Source organism: Oncorhynchus mykiss, chromosome 16 (genome assembly GCF_057628025.1).
Source record: "Oncorhynchus mykiss isolate SJ-2025 chromosome 16, ASM5762802v1, whole genome shotgun sequence".
Lineage (NCBI taxonomy): Eukaryota > Metazoa > Chordata > Actinopteri > Salmoniformes > Salmonidae > Oncorhynchus > Oncorhynchus mykiss.
The window spans coordinates 14,956,213-14,977,228 of record NC_143037.1 but is presented as its reverse complement, the minus strand read 5'-3'; the positions used below and the strand labels follow the sequence as shown (position 1 = coordinate 14,977,228).

The window sequence follows — 21,016 nt, the reverse complement described above, 5'->3', positions numbered from 1 at the left end:
ACCAAATGTGCACACAAGGGGAGCTATAAAAAAAACTGAGGCAACAGGGATCTTGATCCAAGAGGGGATTGAATGTCTCTGCTCTAACCAAGAAGATTGATCTTGAAATCTAACCACTTAGCTAGCAAGTTAGCAAACCAAATGCATAACCGAAGCCTGCACTGGATATAATTTATTTGACACATTTTAGATTTCTTATAGTTGTACTTAACTTATAGTTAGTTATAAACAGGGGTGTAGCATGTAGCCCTCGCTAGGCGGAGGTGCCCCCAACCCAAAACATTTAAAATACATATTATTTTTACGGTATTAAAAAATAATTCCGTTGGTATTTCTAAATACCCCGGTATAAACTCTATATTGCCTAAGCCTAGTGAATAGCAGTGCTATACCTGCATCTGACTAACTATAGGATCAGTTCACCCTCCTCAAAGCCATTATGTGTTTCTTCCTTTTTCTTACCCTCTGCTGTCTTTTGGCTGCAGATCCTCAGGGACTCAAGACACCTCCCTCCTGCTGAGCCTGAAGCACCCGCTCCCCTCCCTGAGGCACACGGCTATGGAACAGCTATTGGGAATTGTCACCTCGGGACAGGAGGGCTTTGACCGGGCCTTCCTATTGGAGGCCCTGTTGGAGCGCATGAAGGAGGGCGGCCCCGAGGTGGTGGCTGCAACTTTGAAGGCTCTGGAGGTGAGTGGCTGGAGGTGAGTGGCTGGAACATTAGACTTTCAGGTACGTTCATATTGGAATCTACTAGGATTAAACCTAACTCATCCTATTTATCCTCCTCAGCTCTTTCTTGATCCAGAGGACACTGTTTCATGTCTACTCACTGCTGCCATGCGTAGATCTCTCAAAGGCTGAAAACTGGTTAGTACTGTTCTCACCTTTTGAAATGTACATCAATTCCCCAGGTATCTCCGTATCCATAGTATGATAGTGAATGGGTTCCATGTGCTCCTTCAAAGGTGTCCACAGTCGGAGGCAGTGAGGGTTCTGGAGGAACCCAGGCTGGTTGAGGGGATCTCTGACCTGAGGGCCCGTGTCGTCGGGATCTATTGCCCTTCCTTGTGGTCACCTCGGCCATGCCGGACTCCCCAGACCTCCAGATGGCCTCTTGTGTGGCCCAGTCTCCACCCTCTTATACCACCGCACTCAGGGCTCAGGGCTGGGCCCATGGTAAACACATAAGACCATAGAGTTTCACAATAAAGGTCATTTTTTTGTCTTTGATGACACTTGGAAATGGCTTACTGAGAATGCTATGGAGGATACTTTTGTAAACAGAGGGATCAAGTATACTTGAAACTCGCTGCCACTAATATAAAGTTCTGCTTGTTAGGATTATTGACTTCCAGACAGTAAGGTTGTCTGTGTACTAACTACATCCTATATCTGCTCTCAGCACTCAAGGACGTGATGGAGAGGATTTCTCAGCCAACCAGCATCTCAACACTGACCAAGAACCTGTCTAACATGGACCCCTTCTCCAAACAAAATGCTATGAGTGATTAGTAAAAATTTGTTGGCGTATCCAAAGTACCATTTGAAACAAACCTGCCTTGCTTTCCTGAAACTGATATGATAATTTTTGGATCTCTCCGCGACCTAGCTCAGGTAATATCCATTTTTGCAGCTCGAAATTTGGATTAACATGCTGGTTTCAAGAGGAAATTGTCATAAGTAACACAACTCACCCTTGACCTCATTTGCATGTCTTCTAGCTGGTTGAAGCTGGCTGGTGTGGTAGCGGTCCAGCGGGGCAGCCTGCGGGAGAGGGCAGGGTTCATGGTGCCGAGCCAGACCTTACTGCAGGGCCTGGGGGACGTGAGTGAGACCCAGCACCTCCACACCGCCCAGTGTGTCTACTCCCTGCTGGAGCCTTCAATGCTGGAACTTAGCCAGAAAGACATGCCTCAGGTGAGTGGGGGTGGCAGTTTGTACAACTACATAAATCAGAGGTTTCCTTTTGGGATATTTACGTTACGTCTTTCTACGATTTTCATCCTCCAATTCCTTAACCCATTGTATGCTTTTCTGTACTGTTGAAATTGGTCTGAAATGGTTTACCGTCTTTTCCTCTTGTGTTGCCAGCAGCAGGAGGATATTCATGGAAGAGTACCTGTAGAGGGCAGGGCAGACAGACAGCGTATGGGGTGCTGCTGGTGTCACTGCTTAGAGGACTCTTATCCAGTCTCAAGTGCCACGACGCTTCCTTCAAAAATGTTCCTTTTTCGAAAGCAATTGGCTGCATATTGTTTTTCATCATGTTCAAGTAAAGGCCTGGATATCACCAGTTACTTTAGCCACTTGGTCACACACTGAGTAAGAAGGAAGGAGGCTGACAGACGGCTTGCTTCCTGTCTGGATTTCCTGTCAAGTGAGACATGGTCGAACCCAGAGAAGCTGGACACCAACACGTGCTGCTACCGCCGACTGCTGTGTCGTGTGTTTGATGTCATCGTCGCTGGGGCACGCCAGGGGCCCATTGCAGCCAGCTTCAGGGCCCTGATGACGCTACTTTTTTAGGTACTGAAACTTGATATGTTACACAATGGATTTCAGTGCACAGACGGATGCTTCACTCAACTCATTGGCGCATAGCATCACTCGAAGGATAGTCCATCGTTCCTCTAGGTATGCTACAATATAACGATGATGATAATCAATGTAAGGTACAGTGTGTTTGCAAGTAGGCGAAACAAAGCAATCTCCCGTTTTTTTTTACGGTCAACTGTCTCCCTTTGTCCACATTATTCCATTCCTCAACCCCCTCCATTAGTCCCAGGTCCACCTGAGTGATCCCCTTGAGCTCTTCAAGTTCCTGTGCCTGGTGTGAGGCTACGGCAGTAACCTAGGAGTAGGCACAAAACAGAACAACTGAATAAAACGTTCAGAAAATTCTCCAATGACAACCCTCTGTAAAAAAATAAATAATAATAGTCTGTTTCAAAATGTTGTCTCCCATTTTCTCATACTGAACATGACCGACAGGCGGGTGAGACACACACACACACTTGAATACTTCATTTGTATTCTCAATGAAGCATTGTTGGTACAAAGTATACAAATAAATCCTAAACACACACCTATTTCGTCTTCTATTCACATGAAATGTTATTATAAACACTCTTTCCAAATCGATGTGTTTCTGTAGGCCATGAGGAAGTTCTGTGAAGAGGCTGTAACAGGGACAGGCAAGGCCCGGGACAAGACCTGTTAGTGGGGTTGGAGGAGCTGCCGCTCAGTGGTCAGGTGGCCAGCTGCCCTGCCTACACTTCCAAAACCATACAGAGGGCTCTGGGAGAGGTGAGTGGACAGGGAGTGACAACAGACATTTAAGAAGTCCTTGCTGGAATGTGAAAGATTGAAATAACTCGGAGGGCTCTTTATATGGGAGCTCTCATCTGGGTGTTGGAGGTTTTTGTAAAGCCATATATTTTATATTCCTGTCTCCTTTTCTCCTCATTCTGTGCCGCAGCCGGAGCCTGCTGGAGCAGAGCGGGCCGGGGGAAACCCACCATTCTAAAGGACAAAGGCCCTGCTCATGCAGCTGGTCCTGGGGAAGTACAATGAACAGGCAGCCCCCCCACCTGATTAAGGACCAGGCCTGCATGGAGCTCTTCATTGAGGCCCTGGGCACGGTGTCTAAACCCTACCCTGATATCCCCTGCTTCCAGATCATTGTCTTATTACAGGTACGCAACTGTAGCAGCATACTCTGTGATGCAATGGCTGTATGCTACTTATTTCCAATATTGTAGGCACAAAACAGAAAAATGTAATAAAACGTTCAGAAAATTCTCCAATGACAACCCTCTTTAAAAAAATAAATAATAATAATCTGTTTCAAAATGTTTTCTCCCATTTGCTCATACTGAACATGACCCTGTTGTTGTCACATCACCAAGGCATTCTACTCAGCCCTGTGAGAGGAGAAGGTCAGTGTCTTCAAACAAGTGAGGAGGAACCTTTGCATACTGCATCTACTAGCACCACACTAGATGCTAATGCTATCCTCTCACTGTAGAGTGCTATGGACGGCATGCTAGTGGCTAACGAGCTAGACCCGCAGGCACAAGATGCTGCAGAGGGGAGGAACATCTACTCTAACTGGGCCTACAATAAGACCTAGCTAGATGCAATCACTTCAATGGTTGCAATGCAATTTGACTTGAGTCACTGTGTTTCTGTGCCTTTTTACATAGGAAGGCCAGGACACTTCTCAGGCAGTGCCAGAAGAGGGCGCTGTGTCCCGGGAGAGGGTAACACTCATCCTAGAGCTGCTGCAGCACAAAAAGAAGTTGCAGAGGCCTCAGATGCTAGTTCCCGCTCTTCAGCCTCCTCTCGTAGGTACAACCAGCAACGCTGTCTCTCAGTGCCTTGGCCTTAGCTAGGCCTGCCATGTGTCCAGTTACCTACACTGGCATACTATTTAGAATACTACAATGGATTTTGGGACATAGACCAAGTGATGTTCCTCTCTGGCCACTCAGGTGCCTGGAGACGTCAACCGTGGAGCAAGACAACCTAGAGTACGCCCAAGCATGTAGGCCATGTCTGTTCAACGTCTACCAGAAGCTCTCCCCCGACGGAGGACCCATCAGCAAAGGTGAGGAGACGGAGAGACCCTGCTTTAGCCCAGGTGCACCCCCGAGTCTTTTAGGGGGGGTGTGTGTGTGACTGACTATGTTTGTCCTCCACACACAGATGTGCTGGATGAGTTCAACGTGGAGCATTTCTCAGCCGTCACGGAACCATTTCTCAGCTATTAGATAGCTGTCGAAAGTGTGCTCCCAATGACCTCTTGACTCCGCCCCATCCTTTTCCAGGAGAAAGTCCTGCACTTAAGGCCATCTTCACGTTCATGGGCACCAACATCACGTGTCTGGACGACGCCTAAAGCTTTCAGGTCATCAACAACACCACTAGGTCAACCAACTAGCGGTTGGTGACGTTGGATAGCTACGACCTGTCCCATTGTCTCACTTCCACTCATCATCTAATAAGCTATGGATGTTAATTATATGGCGTTTTGGTTAGCATGATACAGTGCATTCGGAAAATATTCAGACCCCTTGACTTTTTCCGGCATTTTTTTAACATTACAGCCTTATTCTAAGATGTATTTAAATAAAATGTTCTCATCAATCGACACACAATACCCCATAATGACAAAGCGAAAACAATTTTTCTAATTTATAAAAAATAAAACACCTTATTTACTTATTTTTAGTATTCAGACCCTTTGCTATGAGACTCGAACTTGAGCTCAGGTACATCCTTGAGCTCAGGTACATCAGACTGGCCAATAAAAATAAAAGATTAAGATGGGCAAAATAACAGACACTGGACAGAGGAACTCTGCCTAGAAGGCCAGCATCCTGGAGTCTCCTCTTCACTGTTGACGTTGAGACTAGTGTTTTGCGGGTACTATTTTAATGACGCTGCCAGTTGAGGACTTGTCTGTTTCTCAAACTAGACACTCTAGTGAACTTGTCCTCTTGCTCAGTTGTGCACTGGGGCCTCCAATCCTCTTTCTATTCTGGTTTAAGCCAGTTTGCGCTGTTCTGTGAAGGGAGAATTACATCGTGTTGTACGAGATCTTCAGTTCCTTGGCAATTTCTCGCATGGAATAGCCTTAATTTCTCAGAATAAGAATAGACTGATGAATTTCAGAAGAAAGTTCTTTGTTTCTGGCCATATTGAGCCTGTAATCGAACCCACAAACGTGGATGCTCCAGATACTCAACTTGTCTAAAGAAGGCCAGTTTTATTGCTTTTTTAATCAGAACAAAAGTTTTCAGCTGTGCTAACATAATTGCAGAAGGGTTTTCTAATGATCAATTAGCCTTTTTAAACTGATAAACTTGGATTAGCTAACACAACGTGTCATTGGAACACAGGAGTGATGGTTGCTGATAATGGGCCTCTGTACGCCTATGTAGATATCCCATTAAAAATTATCTGTTTCCAGCTACAATAGTCATTTACAACATTAACAATGTCTACACTGTATTTCTGATCAATTTGATGTTATTTTAATGGACAAAAAAATAGCTTTTAAAAAAAACAAGGACATTTCTAAGTGACCCCAAACTTTTGAACGTGTATGTGTGTATATATGAAGGCGGTGGCCAGCACTCTGAAGGCCCTCGCTATCCCACAACTACCCAGGTACACAGACTACATTTCTGTGTTTACAGTAGATACAGGCAGCACAGTTCAGACCAGTGAATTTGGCAGCTCACTTACTCATATTTCCTATTTTCCTACAAACACTTGAATAGAACTTGTCAGGTTGTCCCCAAAATATTGACACATAATACACCGTAGGTATACTAGTCACTGTTGGTGACCGTAGTCTCCTTCCCCTCCTCCTGTTTTGTCAGGCTGATGCCGGCAGTGCTGCAGACTCTAGACATCACCTCTTTCCTCTCTGCTAATGAGATCTACATGCTGAGTGCCGTCACTGAGACCCTGCCTCACTTCATCACCTGGGACAATAGGACACTGCTACAGGTAACGTCTACTATCCCAGAACACAAACATCCTTCTGTTTTTGTTTTTTTACATAATACATCAAATGGAACGTGTTATACTGAAATTATGTGCGGGTATAACAGAGTAATGTGACTTGACTGAGGCGGGTGGCAGAGAAGGCCGCCACCACCACCCCACAGCTGGCCGTGTGACTGGCCTCCCTCAGGACCACCGTGGCCACCAAGGTTCCCTCCCAGGATCCTGCTGTCAACCCTCGAAAAAGTACTAGAATAAGATGGACTCCAAACAGGTACGTGGTGCCTAACCTACAGTAGCCTGTGTGATATGTTATCCATTATGTAAGGATGGAGTAAATACATGTTCACACTGTGTGGTCATGTAAGGTATTGATTTGGTACAATTATGAGTGTTTCATTTTCACACAGCCAGCTTGATCCCCTGATGGGCATCTTGAAAGAGCACATTGGTCACATGGAGAAGGATCAGCTGACTTCCCACCAATCAGAGCTCACGTACTTCCTGATTTCTTTGGACTTCCGGGCCCAGCACTGCCAGGTCTGGTTCTGTCCCATGAATTGATGACCGTTTGTACGAAAGACATCGCTTTGCTTTGACTGCTGTTTGTTTTGCAGGGTGATCTGGAGAAGACTAAGGAGATGGAGCGCGATCTGATTGACTGTCTCCTGGCCTCTGCTGGTTCTTAATAACAAATGTGAAGGATAAACGCAAGGCAATATTTTTAGCTCATTTTGTCTTATTATTTTATTTTTTTAATTTCACCTTTGTTTAACCAGGTAGGCTAGTTGAACAAGTTCTCATTTACAACTGCGACCTGGCCAAGATAAAGCAAAGCAGTGTGACACAGACAACAACACAGAGTTACACATGGAATAAACAATAAACAAGCCAATAACACAATAAACGGGTCAATGACACAGTAGAAAAAAAGAAAGTCTATATACAGTGTGTGCAAAAGGCATGAGAAGGTAGGCAATAAATAGGCCATAGTAGCGAAGAATTACAATTTAGCAGAATAACACTGGAGTGATAAATGAGCAGATGATGATGATGTGCAAGTTGAGATACTGGGGTACTGGGTATCTCTGGGGTAGAAAAGTAAATAAAAACAGCATGGGGATGAGGTAGGTAGATTGGGTGGGCTATTTAAGGATGAACTATGTACAGCTGCAGCGATCGGTTAGCTGATGTTTAAAGTTGGTGAGGGAAATAGTCTCCAACTTCAGCGATTTTTGCAATTCGTTCCAGTCACTGGCAGCAGAGAACTGGAAGGAAAGGCGGCCAAATGAGGTGTTGGTTTTGGGGATGATCAGTGAGATATACCTGCTGGATCGTGTGCTACGGGTGGGTCTGGTTATCGTGACCAGTGAACTGAGATAAGGCGGAGCTTTACCTAGCATAGACTTATAGATGACCTAGAGCCAGTGGGTCTGGCGACGACTATGTAGCGAGGGCCAGCCGACTAGAGCATACAGGTCGCAGTGGTGGGTGGTATAAGGGGATTTGGTAACAAAACGGATGGCACTGCGGAGCAGAGTATTGGAAGCTATTTTGTAGATGACATCGCCGAAGTTGAGGATCGGTAGGATAGTCAGTTTTACTAGGGTAAGTTTGGCGGCGTGAGTGGAGGAGGTTTTGTTGCGAAATAGAAAGCCGATTCTAGATTTGATTTTGGACTGGAGATGTTTAATAGGAGTCTGGAGGGAGAGTTTACAGTCAAGCCAGACACCTAGGTATTTATAGTTGTCCACATATTCTAGGTCAGAACCGTCCAGGGTGGTGATGTTAGTTAGGCGGGCAGGTGCGGGCAGCAAACGGTAGAAAAGCATGCATTTGGTTTTACTAGCGCTTAAGAGCAGTTGGAGGCCACGGAAGGAGTGTCGTATGGCATTGAAGCTCGTTTGGAGGTTAGTTAGCACAGTGTCCAAGGAAGGGCCAGAAGTATACAGAATGGTGTCGTCTGCGTAGAGGGGGATCAGGGAATCACCCGCAGCAAGAGCAACATCATTGACATATACAGAGAAAAGAGTCAGCCCGAGAATTGAACCCTGTGATACCCCCATAGACTGCCAGAGGTCCGGACAACATGCCCTCCTATTTGACACACTGAACTCTGTCTGCAAAGTAGTTGGTGAACCAGGCGAGGCAGTCATTAGAGAAACCAAGGCTATTGAGTCTGCCGATAAGAATACAGTGATTGACAGAGTCGAAAGCCTTGGCCAGGTCGATGAAGACGGCTGCACAGTACTGTCTTTTATCGATGGCGGTTATGATATCGTTCAGTACCTTGAGCGTGGCTGAGGTGCACCCGTAACCGGCTCGGAAACCGGATTGCACAGCGGAGACGGTACGGTGGGATTCGAAATGGTCAGTGATCTGTATATTAACTTGGCATTTGAAGACTTTAGAGAGGCAGGGCAGGATAGATACAGGTCTATAGCAGTTTGGGTCTAGAGTGTCACCCCCTTTGAAGAGGGGGATGACCGTGGCAGCTTTCCAATCTTTAGGGATTTTGGACAATTCAAAAGAGAGGTTGAACAGGCTGGTAATAGGGGTTGCAACAATGGCGGCAGATAGTTTTAGAAAGAGAGGGTCCAGATTGTCTAGCCCAGCTGATTTGTACAGGTCCAGGTTTTGCAGCTCTTTCAGAGCATCTGCTATCTGGATTTGGGTGAAGGAGAAGCTGGGGCGGCTCGGGCGAGTAGCTGCGGGGGGGGGGCGGAGCTGTTGGCCGGGGTTGGAGTAGCCAGGAGGAAAGCATGGCCAGCTGTAGAGAAATGCTTATTGAAATGTTCGATTATCATGGATTTATAGGTGGTGACCGTGTTACCTAGCCTCAGTGCAGTGGGCAGCTGGGAGGAGGTGCTCTTGTTCTCCATGGACTTTACAGTGTCCCAAAACGTTTTGGAGTTAGAGCTACAGGATGCAAATTTCTGCTTGAAAAAGCTAGTCTTTGCTTTCCTGACTGACTGCGTGTATTGGTTCCTGACTTCCCTAAACAGTTGCATATCATGGGGACTATTCGATGCTATTGCGGTCCGCCACAGGATGTTTTTGTGCTGGTCAAGGGCAGTCAGGTCTGGAGTGAACCAAGGGCTATATCTGTTATTAGTTCTGTATTTTTTTTAAGATGGTGAGGAAATTACTTTTAAAGAACGACCAAGCATCCTCTACTGACAGGATGAGGTCAATATCCTTCCAGGATACCCGGGCCTGAAAAAAAGCCTGCGCGCAGAAGTGTTTTTGGGTGCGTTTGACAGTGGTGAGGGGTGGTCATTTGACCGTGGATACAGGCAATGAGGCAGTGATCACTGAGATCCTGATTGAAAACAGCAGAGATGTATTTGGAGGGCAAGTTGGTCAGGATAATATCAATGAGGGTGCCCATATTTAGGGTTGTACCTGGTGGGTTCCTTGATGATTTGTGTGAGATTGAGGGCATCTAGCTTAGATTGTAGGACTGTTGGGGTGTTAAGCATATCCCAGTTTAGGTCACCTAACAGAACGAACTCTGAAGCTAGATGGGGGGCGATCAATTCACATATGGTGTCCAGGGCACAGCTGCGAGTAGAGGGGCGTCGATAACAGGCGGCAACAGTGAGAGACTTATTTCTGGAGAGATTAATTTTTAAAATTAGAAGTTCGAACAGTTTGGGTATAGACCTGCAAAGTATGACAGAACTTTGCAGGCAATCTCTGCAGTAGATTTTAACTCCTCCCCCTTTGGCAGTTCTACCTTGACAGAAAATGTTGTAGTTGGGTATGGAAATCTCTGAATTTTTGGTGGCCTTCCTAAGCCAGGATTCAGACACAGCAAGGACATCAGGGTTGGCGGAGTGTGCTAAAGCAGTGAGTAAAACAAACTTAGGGAGGAGGCTTCTGATGTTAACATGCATGAAACCAAGGCTTTTTTGATCACAGAAGTCAACAAATGAGGGTGCCTGGGGACACGCTGGGCCTGAGTTTACCTCCATCATGCATTCCTTCCCTCGTTCAGACAAAGCCTTCTTTGACACAGAGGACAACATTGAGAAGAGCTGCCCGCTGCTGGAATACATATTGGACTGCCTCCATAAGATCTGCCTGTACGACACAAAGTGCTTCGTCAGCACGGAGAGAGCCAATGCCCTCATGACCCCTCTGGTCGATCAGGTCAGCCTCACTTCTCCCTCACATTACTTTAATAAAGAACTCATCCACAAAAATGGCCACCATTACAACTGAGAGACTTCCTAATATGCCTTACACATGTCCCAATGCTCTAATCTGTTCTTGTGATCCCCTATTACCCCCGTATAGTTAAACACCCTAGGTGGAGAAGAGGTTTACCATACCAGAGTCACCAAGCACCTGGTGCTGTGCGTGGGCCACTTCTGCTTTGCCGTAGTAGACGACACTCGGTGGTAGACCCTCAACTACAATATCCTGCTGAAGACACGACACAGCTCGGCCAAGGTGAGATATCTGGGACATGAGAAGGCTTTGAGAATTGCTCTTTGCTAAGAAGCTTTAAAAAAATAATAATCATCATAATTTGAATTTAAAATAATTGCAGTATGATACTTATATGTTACCCAGAAATTATTTGATATTGAGATACAAACATCTACATTGGACCTTTAAGACCACGATTAGCTGGTGTGTTAGAGCTGGGTCGGCACAAAAACCCACCTGCAGCTCTCCAGGACCAGGAGTGATCATCCAGTGACTGTATTGTCCCCTCCCCCGTCAGGTGCGTTTCTCTACCCTGCTGATGCTGCTGGGGCTGCCTAACTAATGCGAGGGAGGACTACATGGTCCTCCTGCCAGGGACTGCCCCCTTCCTGAACTCATGGAGGGTAGGTTGACTGTCATAACTTGTACACAACCTGTTTTCTATATCTATATCTGCTGTTGTACTGTTTTGTAATGTTAGCATATTAATACCTGTCTGCCTGTTTGTCCATCTTTTTTTCTGTGCAACATCGTTTCATTCCACTTCAACAGATGTGGAAAACCTCTTCCAATGGGCATATTGTATTATTATCTGTAGCTATAATGTGATAACATTGGTTGCTGGCACATTTTTTTTATTTTGCTTGTAGCGTAGCTAAAAAAGGAGCATTGCTCATAATGTATGGTTTGGCAGAATGCAAACCTCCCTCTAATGTGCCTCCAAGGTGGGTGAAGAAAGTGGGTAATAGCAGGGTTGGGTAATGGAAAGTTAGTGAAAGCTTTGTTGGTCGATGGCCACCATTTTGTGAAAGAATGGCACTGAAGGAGATGGCTTCTGTTTTAAGTGCTCCTAACCGATTGTGCTATTTGTTGTTTTTCACGTTTGTAACTTATTTTGTACATAATGTTTCTGCCACCATCTCTTATGCCCGAAAAGAGCTTCTGGATATCAGAACAGCAACAACTCACCTCGAACTGGACAAAGATTTTTTTTTTTTTTAACGAGTCGGACGTGAAGGATTTACTCCAGATACCCGACCATGCCCAAATCCCCGTCATTCCTATTGTTGGGTACTGAGAATATGAAAATATACTTATCCATGTCACTGATGGAGTGCTGAGGTTTAGAGAGCCTACACCAGAAGTTAATGGTTATAGGAGGAAGGTATATAGTGTGCAATTAAGCTTGGAATGTGTTGAGTGCAGGGAAGCGATTACATGTGGAAGGCATTGATAAGGGGAGAGAGCCATGGATTAGTGATGGAGGGGGATTGAGGTAAGGTCACCTTAAGGGAGAAATAAAAGTTTATGGCCCGTATCACTACTGTCCTGCCTAACAGTAAAGAACGATGTTTGTACAGATAGGTAGGAGGAGATTCAGCCTATGAGGAAGGGTTAAATATCAAATCAAAATCAAATCAAATGTATTTATATAGCCCTTCGTACATCAGCTGATATCTCAAAGTGCTGTACAGAAACCCAGCCTAAAACCCCAAACAGCAAGCAATGCAGGTGTAGAAGCACGGTGGCTAGGAAAAACTCCCTAGAAAGGCCAAAACCTAGGAAGAAACCTAGAAAGGAACCAGGCTATGTGGGGTGGCCAGTCCTCTTCTGGCTGTGCCGGGTGGAGATTATAACAGAACATGGCCAAGATGTTCAAATGTTCATAAATGACCAGCATGTTCGAATAATAATAAGGCAGAACAGTTGAAACTGGAGCAGCAGCACGGCCAGGTGGACTGGGGACAGCAAGGAGTCATCATGTCAGGTAGTCCTGGGGCATGGTCCTAGGGCTCAGGTCTTCCGAGAGAGAGGAGAGAATTAGAGAACGCACACTTAGATTCACCCAGGACACCGAATAGGACAGGAGAAGTACTCCAGATATAACAAACTGACCCTAGCCCCCCGACTCATAAACTACTGCAGCATAAAATATCACTGCTTGTGTGAAAAATGTTTTTGTCTAATGCAGCTGTATTGATCCTCTGGGAAGAATAAACTTGGTTAAGCTTTCATAATGTCTGAGTTTTTTACACTGAGAATTAGAACCTAACAGTATGAAGAAAAGACGCCGATATAGGGGATGTAGGTCCAGGTGCCTTGTGAGAATTTGTCGCTAGTAGGTAACCCGCCTCTCATCTGTCCTATTGGCCAATGTATAATCATTGGAGAATAAACTGGATGAGCTCCATTCAAGACTATCCTACCAACAGGACATTAACTGTAATATCTTATGTTTCACCGAGTCTTGGCTGAACGACGACACGGATAATATACAGTTGGCTGTTTTTTCTGTGCATCGGCAAGACAACAGCTGCCTCCTGTGTCTATTTACCAATAACAGCTGGTGCACGAAATCAAATATTAAGGAAGTCTCAAGGCTTTGCTCGCCTGAGGTAGAGTATCTCATTATAAGTATACTTGTTATTTGGCCATTGGCCCAGTTGTACTGCAAGGACTTCTTATTGGTCAACCCCAGGCTAGGAGGGGGGGGGGGGGGGGGGGGGGTTAGAAATATCATCCTGTTCCTTTGTTCTGTGGAGAAAAGCTGAGGACAGGGGAGACTGAACATCTATCTCCCAGCATAACATCTATGATTTGTCCTTCTCAAATCTACTTTTCTCTCATTTGCTTTGGGGTTGGTTATTGAATAACATCAACTGCTAACCATTCACTAGGCCGCAGGGCCAGGCGGATTACCAGAACGTGTACATGTTTCAAGCAGAACACCATAGTCCCTGTGCCCAAGAACACCAAGGTAACCTGCCTAAATGACTACCGACCCGTAGCACTCACGTCTGTAGCCATGAAGTGCTTTGAAAGGCTGGTCATGGCTCACATCAACACCGTCATCTCAGAAACCCTAGACCCACTCCAATTTGCATACCGCCCCAACAGATCCACAGATGATGCAATCTCTATTGCACTCAACACTGCCCTTTCTCACCTGGACAAAAGGAACACCTACCTGAGAATGCTGTTCATTGACTACAGCTCAGTGTTCAACACCATAGTGCCCTCAACTCATCACTGAGCTAAGGACCTTGGGACTAAATACCTCCCTGTGTAACTGGATCCTGGACTTCCTGATGGGCCGCCCCCAGGTGGTAAGGGTAGGCAACAACACATCTGCCAAGCTGATCCTCAAGAAATTCCACAAATGACTTTTTACGAGGCACACCTGTTAATTGAAATGCATTCCAGGTGATGACCTCATAAAGCTGGTTGAATGCCAAGAGTGTCCAAAGCTGTCATCAAGGCAAAGGTTGGCTACTTTGAAGAATCTCAAATGTAAAATAGATTTGGATTCGTTTTATGGTTACTACTGTGTTATTTCATAGTTTTGATGTCTTCACTATTATTCTACAAAGTAGAAAATAGTAAAAATAAAGAAACCCTTGAGTTTTGACTGGTTCTGTACATATCACCTAATTGCCTCAACTAACCTTTACTCCCACACTGACTTGGTACCAGTACCAAGTCACATATCCTTGTTATTTTATTGTTGGTCTTTTATTTTTAACTTTATTTAGTAAATATTTTTAAATGCATTTTTTGCAACATTTTTAACTTGTAAGTAAGCATTTCACGGTAAGGTCTACTACACCTGTTGTATTCGGTGCATGTGACAACATTTGATTTGATCTCCTCCCTGCTTATCACTCGCTGTATGTGTGTTTTCTGCGTTACAGACGAATGCGAGAAGGTGGAGCATCAAGTCCAGAAGATCATCCACGAGATGGAGAACATTTTGGGAGAGCCTCTTCTGAGTTATTTATAATCTGTGTCCCACTCCCCACCTCTTGACCACCAAACAAGGGCCCAGATTGGCCCCTAGCCCACTATGTAAGTCCCCCTCCATCAGAAGCCTGAGCCTCAGCCCCTGTCCCCAGTTTAGCCATGATCTGTTTCCCAGAACCATGTGTCAACCCTGCCTCAATCATTCATATCGATATCTGGTACATGTAGGATGGATCTCAAGCAATAGGATAATAAACGGTTAGCCAAATATGTATCATGTGGGAATGAGAATAGGAATAGATTGATATTTTTTGTTATTTCTGTTTTCCCATAATGAAAAGCTTTTTATGGCAACTATTTAACTCATGACATTTTCATACAATCTAACAAAACCAAATATGTAGGGTTGGAGGAGCGCGTTGTGGTTGGAGGAGAACACTTACATTTTGTCAAGGCGTAGATGGGTGACCGAGACTGAGGCGAGTGGACTTTTCAGGTTTGGATGGAGTCCCGGAAAAATAGTGTGGTACGCCATACGGTTAAAACATGTGCCTATGACAATTAATACAACATGCCCAAAAAACTATAGGCTATTACAGCATTTCAGCCGCATTTACATTTTGTGAATTGACTGGATGCTGGGTGGTATATACGCTCCAAATTGCGTTGTGGTTGGAGGAGAACACTTACATTTTGTCAAGGCAAAGATGGGTGACAAAGTCCACGGAGGCGAGTGGACTTTTCGGGTTTGGATGCTGAAATACTTTTGTGAGTGGACCAACGTACGCGGGTAGCCTACAGGAGCGTCTTTGTTAATAAGCGATTGTTTGACAATCAGATGAAAACATTGACTGATTGGGTTTATGCCACATTAAAAAGCATAGGCGGCGTGTCCATAAGGCTAAGATTTCCCTAAAGTAAATTGAATTGCCAAAATATATAGCCTAATTGGCTTTCTCCTGTCTACACAGAAAGAAACAAATTCGTTCTAACTTGGCCACTAAACCAGAAAGCATAATTTGGCCACAGAGGCTAATTAGCCTCTTTAAATATATATATATAAACTGGTGTGGATTGTGTTAGTGGGAAGGGTCCGCAATTTGGGCAGCGGGCGCTGCAAATACCAAAATAGGTGATTGTTGAGTTGTGACTGTAGGTGAAAAGCAGAGATCCAGCCAGGCATATCGCAATATTTAAAAATACAATCACTGAAAAACTGTTTGGAAAGCAAATGGTTATTGCTGTAAATGTATTACTTTTAGTTATCAAAACTCTTAGGCTACTGATCGCTCAATTCAGTTATCTTATTGACACCAGCAGAGAAGATCGGCCATATCCCGAACGCTAAATACAAGGCGGAAGATTAGGTTATGCAATTTTTAATTCTGAGCCGCTAACCCTTGATGATGCTGGGGCGGTGCCGAAACTTTTACCTCTAGACGTGGCCCGTTACAGCGGACATAGGCTCCCAGTTGGGTTTAGGCTACTGTATCACGCTCAAGCCGGTGTGCCTTTTGATTTCAGTGAACAATTTGATAGTGCAAGCAACTCCTGCGCAGCTCTCCTGTGCTCCTGTACAGTGTGTCCCGACACAGGATAATGGTCCTTATAAAGAGCTCGAGAGGATTACAACTCGCCTTCCGAATTTATAAGCGAAGTCATCATCACTCAGTTGGAATTATTGGAGCGCCTTTTTCAAAAGGACAGGTGTGTACTGTAGGTAATTTATTATAGTCTATTGATAGGTATACCATTCGATATGTTATCGAATAGGCTTAATATACTACTGTTCAGATACAATAAACTATACATTTGTGATATATTATGTGTTGCTATAATACACAGTCCTATTAATCTATATATATTGCAGCCGAGGGATGGTGTGGAGAAAGGACCAGACCTCATTCGCTCTGCCGGATTGGTGGAAAAGCTCAGAGCGCAAGGTGAGGTCCTGATATTGCGTTTTACACTCATTCTGTGTAATAGGTTATAGGTAGCTACAGTGCAGAAAGGAAGACACTTGCGCTGAATAAAATTGTGAAAATAGATAATGTACAGTGAAGGGAATCTGTTTACAATCTGTTTTCTGTAAGCTATTGATTTGATCAAATGAGTAAGTGATCTCTCTAAGATCAGTCTCCAGATATCTAACATTTTGTTTTACTTGGCTTGGCAGAAGTGTTGAGATAAATAATTTAACACATTGGGGATCAGTTTGAAACCTGGTGTCAAATGACAATAGCATTTACACGAGCGAACAGCATGATTGACTTTCCATGGCCGCATTCAATTCAGAGGAGGCTGGTGGGAGGAACTATAGAAGGACGGGCTCATTGTAAGGGCTGGAATGGAGCGAATGCGTCAAACAAATAAAATAAAATAAAAATGTCACATGCGTGACTCACTGTGAAATGCTTACTTACAAGTCTTTAACCAGCAATGACGTTTTAAGAAAAATAAGAGTAAAGAAAATATTTACAAAATAAACAAACGTTTTTTGTTAAACTAACACAATTAAATAACAATAACAAGGCTATATACAGGGGTACCTGTATCGAGTCAATATGGGGGTTTCCATATGTTTGATGTGTTTTCCATATGTTTGACGTATTTGATACAGATCCATAAACTCCATTCCAGCCATTACAATGAGCTCATCCTTCTATAGCTCCTCACACAAGCCTACTTAGGTTCAATTCTAGGGCAGTTCTGAACCATAGGCTAGGGTACAAAGAGAATCCTTTTGGGGAAAAATACACCTGAACTTAAACTTGAGATCATGACCAGGATATCACCGAACAGGAGTGGTGTCCTTTGGAAAGACTACCAGTGAGACTGACCTGTCCTCGGAAGTGTTTAGTCATGAGAAGTCTTCCTGGGAAGGCGTGAGAGGGACTGAGGGATCTGTGTGATCCAAGTGGATTAACACGTGAGCAAGATCTGTCTGTCTGTGTCCCCGTGTCAGCTTCTGCCCATGTGTGTGTTCACGTGAGATCAGAGACATCCTAGGCACCTTCTCTGTTTTATTCATGGAACACAGCACAAGGGATCTGATAGGCCTAGCTCTCCTGACCTTGCATAACTCCCCCTTCCATGAGTGTGTGTGTGTGTGTTTGGGTTATGACAATGGTAGCCTCCTGCACACAGTATGCATGCCAGTGAAAGTGTGCTCACTCACTCACCCACCAGCAACAGTTGAGGGCGGGGGGGACAAGTGCTCTGTCAATGCTTAGCCTGCCTGTGTGCACCACAGAGAGAATATCAGACAGACATCTCAACCAGTAACATAGTAACAAACACAGTAAAATAAGTAATTTATTTAAACTTTGAGAGAGCTCATTTGCATTGGCAAAATGGGGAGGATTCAACATTTTGCATCTAGGCAAAATGGAGGAGTTGTTTTACATTGCAAATAAGCTTAGAGGCAAGGATTAGGTCAGGGGTATTCAACTCTGACAGGCCTGGGCAACCCCAGTGCTCGGGGGCCTGATTGAGGTAACACTTGTGCCCCAGTCCCAGCTAACACACCTGACTACAATAATCAACTAATCATGATCTTCAGTTTAGAATGCAATTATTTTTAATCGGCTGTGTTTGCTAGGGATGGGGGGAAAATGTGACACCAATCAGGCCCCCGGGGCCTGGAATTGCACAGGCCTGCCCTACGCGGTCCAGAGCCTGCTGGTTTTCTTTTCTACCTGCTAATTAATTGCACACTCCTGGTGTTCCAGGTCTAACTCAGTCCCTGATTAGAGGGGAACAATGAAAATGCAGTGGAACTGGCTTCGAGGTCCAGAGTTGAGTTTGAGGGGACTATGTTATAACATGTACATCACATGTCAAACTCATTCTACTGAGGGCCGAGTGGCTGCGGGTGTTTCGCTCTTTGCTTGTACCTAATTGATGAATTAAGGTCACTAAATTAGTAAGGACCTCCCCTCATCTGGTTGCATAGGTCTTAGTTGTAAGGAAAAACCAAACCGGCAGACACTAGGCCCTCCCATGGAATGAATTTGATATGATGTACATGAATGGTACATTGTAATTACTATGGTGATCCATTGATACCTTATTAATGAGAGTGTGTGGCTTTTCTTTTCAAAATGATGCATTGAGAGCTCCTTGATTCATTTTGACACTAGATTACTGTAAGTGCATTGACTAATACATTTCCTTCGGTGACTGTTGTGTTGCCCAATCTCATCCTCTGCAGGCTGTGCAGTCAAAGACTATGGCAACGTGACGTTTGAGGAGGTGGCCAACGATGAGCCCATAGGCAATGTGAAGAGACCCAGAGCGGTGGGCAGCGCCAACCAACGTCTGTCTGCTGCCGTCCACGCCGTGAAGAATGACGGACACACCTGTGTGATGCTGGGAGGAGACCACAGGTGTGTGTGTCATATCCACTCATATTAGAGCAAGAGCCCAGTGTCAACAACCAGCCAAAATTCACAGGATTGTGGGCAGGGTGTTTTTCCTGACTATATGATATGGAATTCACTCATGATTGTGTCCAGTTTGGCGATAGGCTCGATCCAGGGGCATGCAGCAGCTAAGAAGGACCTCTGTGTGGTATGGGTGGACGCCCATGCAGACATCAACACACCCCTGACCTCCCCTACAGGCAATATCCACGGACAGCCCATGTCCTACCTCATCCACGAGCTGCACTCCAAGGTGATCTCTCTCTATCCTTCTCTCTCTCCTCCTATTCCCCCCAAAGGCATCCCCAAGTTTTAATATTTCAAATAGTGTACCATAAAACATGTGGTTGTTTTGCCCTGCAACAGAGTTGAACATGTTAGATCAGCCACACCTTGGTATTCGCAATACCAGTATTTACACAGTTATGTAATGTCAGTTATTTTTGAGCATTTACTGGAAGACTTCCTCTTCCTGTGCTCGTCCTTGATCATCATACATTTTTTAGGAACTGATTATAAAATGAAAAATGTTGATAGAGATTAGTCATATCAGTTGTTTACATTTTAGGTGGTGACAGTATATATCTTTTTAATTTAACTAGGCAAGTCAGTTAAGAACAAATTCTTAACAATAACGGCCTACCGGGGAACAGGTGGGTTAACTGTCTTGTTCAGGGGCAGAATGACACATTTTTACCTTGTCAGTTCGGGGATTCGATCCAGCAACCTTTTCGGTTACTGGCCCAACACTCTAACCACTAGGCTACCTGCCCCAAAATTCTACATGGGTGTGAGCTACAGTTCTAGATGCGGACTTGTCTCCTTTTCTTTGATTGATTAGATTCCAGTTCTGCCCAACTTCTCCTGGATAAAGCCATGTGTATCAGCCAAAGACATAGTCTACATTGGCTTGAGAGACGTGGATCCAGAAGAGCAGTAAGTTTTCGCCTGTCATTCTGACTCATACATCGTATTATATAACCTTTCACTTCACCCATTTGTTTACTGAAGAATGAAAAACTCTTCCATTTGTAGCCATATCCTGACGTTGCTGGGTGTCAAAGGTTACTCCATGACAGAGGTGGATCGCCTTGGAATATCCAAAGTGATGGAGGAGACATGTGACTACATCTTCTCAAAGTATAACCGCAACAATTTTGTTTTAATTCCTTGCTATTAAATGGTAGACTACATCGGACACTGATAAATCAATGTGAATATTGTTCTGATGGCAAAACACTGATTTGAATGAATTGATTTAACAGGGTGAAGAAGCCCATCCACCTGAGCTATGACATCGATGCCCTGGACCCATCCATCTCCCCGGCCACAGGAACACCAGTAGTGGGAGGGCTGACCTACAGAGAGGGAGTCTACATCACAGAGCACATCTGTCAGACAGGTGAGCGATCTCTCACACACACACAGTAGAGGCTGCTCCAATGTAGTCAGGTGGTCAGTCAGGTGTGTGTTGAGCTGCGTTTTGTCTCCACAGGGATGCTGTCTGCAGTGGACATGGTGGAGGTGAACCCAAAGAGAGGCAAGACAGAGGAAGAGATCAGCTCCACGGTCAACACTGCAGTAGATCTGATACGTGGCTGCTTCGGAAAGCTCCGGGAGGGAAACCACCCTGCAGACTACAAGATGCCCCTGCCTTGAGCTGCCAACTACCACAGAGCCTTCGATTACAGTGAAGGGCTGTGGCCAGCACCACCTTTCTGCACTTCAAAGTCATCTTGACTCTTTTTCTGTAATCCAGTTAACAAATTGCCCTTTGTATCAAATCATGGAGAGATTAAAATAGATACCATATTTTTTTTCTTCAGAACTGCTTCAGGGTTTGGTTGGTATTAATATTGTACCAGAGGTAATATAGGAATACTTCTGCAGTTCCA

General features: G+C 44.8%; 1 protein-coding gene across 3 annotated transcripts; it reads left to right on the top strand.

Moving 5' to 3' along the window:
- Positions 1-1,426: 1,426 nt before the first annotated feature.
- Positions 1,427-20,946, top strand: LOC100136179 (arginase-1). 3 transcript variants are annotated; one of them, XM_090202021.1, is made up of 23 exons: positions 1,427-1,617; positions 1,725-1,920; positions 2,098-2,529; positions 3,158-3,309; positions 3,482-3,698; positions 4,209-4,349; positions 4,497-4,612; positions 6,393-6,522; positions 6,627-6,793; positions 6,930-7,059; positions 7,137-7,234; positions 10,520-10,674; positions 10,822-10,977; positions 11,255-11,360; positions 14,649-14,802; positions 16,222-16,404; positions 16,568-16,640; positions 18,911-19,085; positions 19,215-19,374; positions 19,963-20,057; positions 20,157-20,261; positions 20,387-20,523; positions 20,617-20,946. In XM_090202021.1, the coding sequence occupies exons 16-23, from the start codon at positions 16,297-16,299 to the stop codon at positions 20,778-20,780; spliced, it is 1,017 nt and encodes a 338-aa protein (XP_090058147.1). In that variant the 5' UTR covers positions 1,427-1,617; positions 1,725-1,920; positions 2,098-2,529; positions 3,158-3,309; positions 3,482-3,698; positions 4,209-4,349; positions 4,497-4,612; positions 6,393-6,522; positions 6,627-6,793; positions 6,930-7,059; positions 7,137-7,234; positions 10,520-10,674; positions 10,822-10,977; positions 11,255-11,360; positions 14,649-14,802; positions 16,222-16,296; the 3' UTR covers positions 20,781-20,946. The 3 variants fall into 3 exon arrangements, with proteins under 3 accessions (XP_090058147.1, XP_021420546.2, XP_090058148.1); XM_021564871.3 differs by lacking the exon at positions 1,427-1,617 and having other exon boundaries at positions 1,780-1,920; positions 2,098-2,637; XM_090202022.1 differs by lacking the exon at positions 1,427-1,617 and having other exon boundaries at positions 1,799-1,920; positions 4,209-4,353.
- Positions 20,947-21,016: the final 70 nt, after the last annotated feature.

Coding starts and splice junctions, on each gene's coding strand:
- LOC100136179 (XM_090202021.1), top strand. CDS start 16,297: ATGGTCCTTATAAAGAGCTCGAGAGGATTACAACTCGCCTTCCGAATT. Junction 19,086..19,214: donor ATGCTGGGAGGAGACCACAG/GTGTGTGTGTCA, acceptor GATTGTGTCCAG/TTTGGCGATAGGCTCGATCC. Junction 20,262..20,386: donor TGTGACTACATCTTCTCAAA/GTATAACCGCAA, acceptor TTGATTTAACAG/GGTGAAGAAGCCCATCCACC.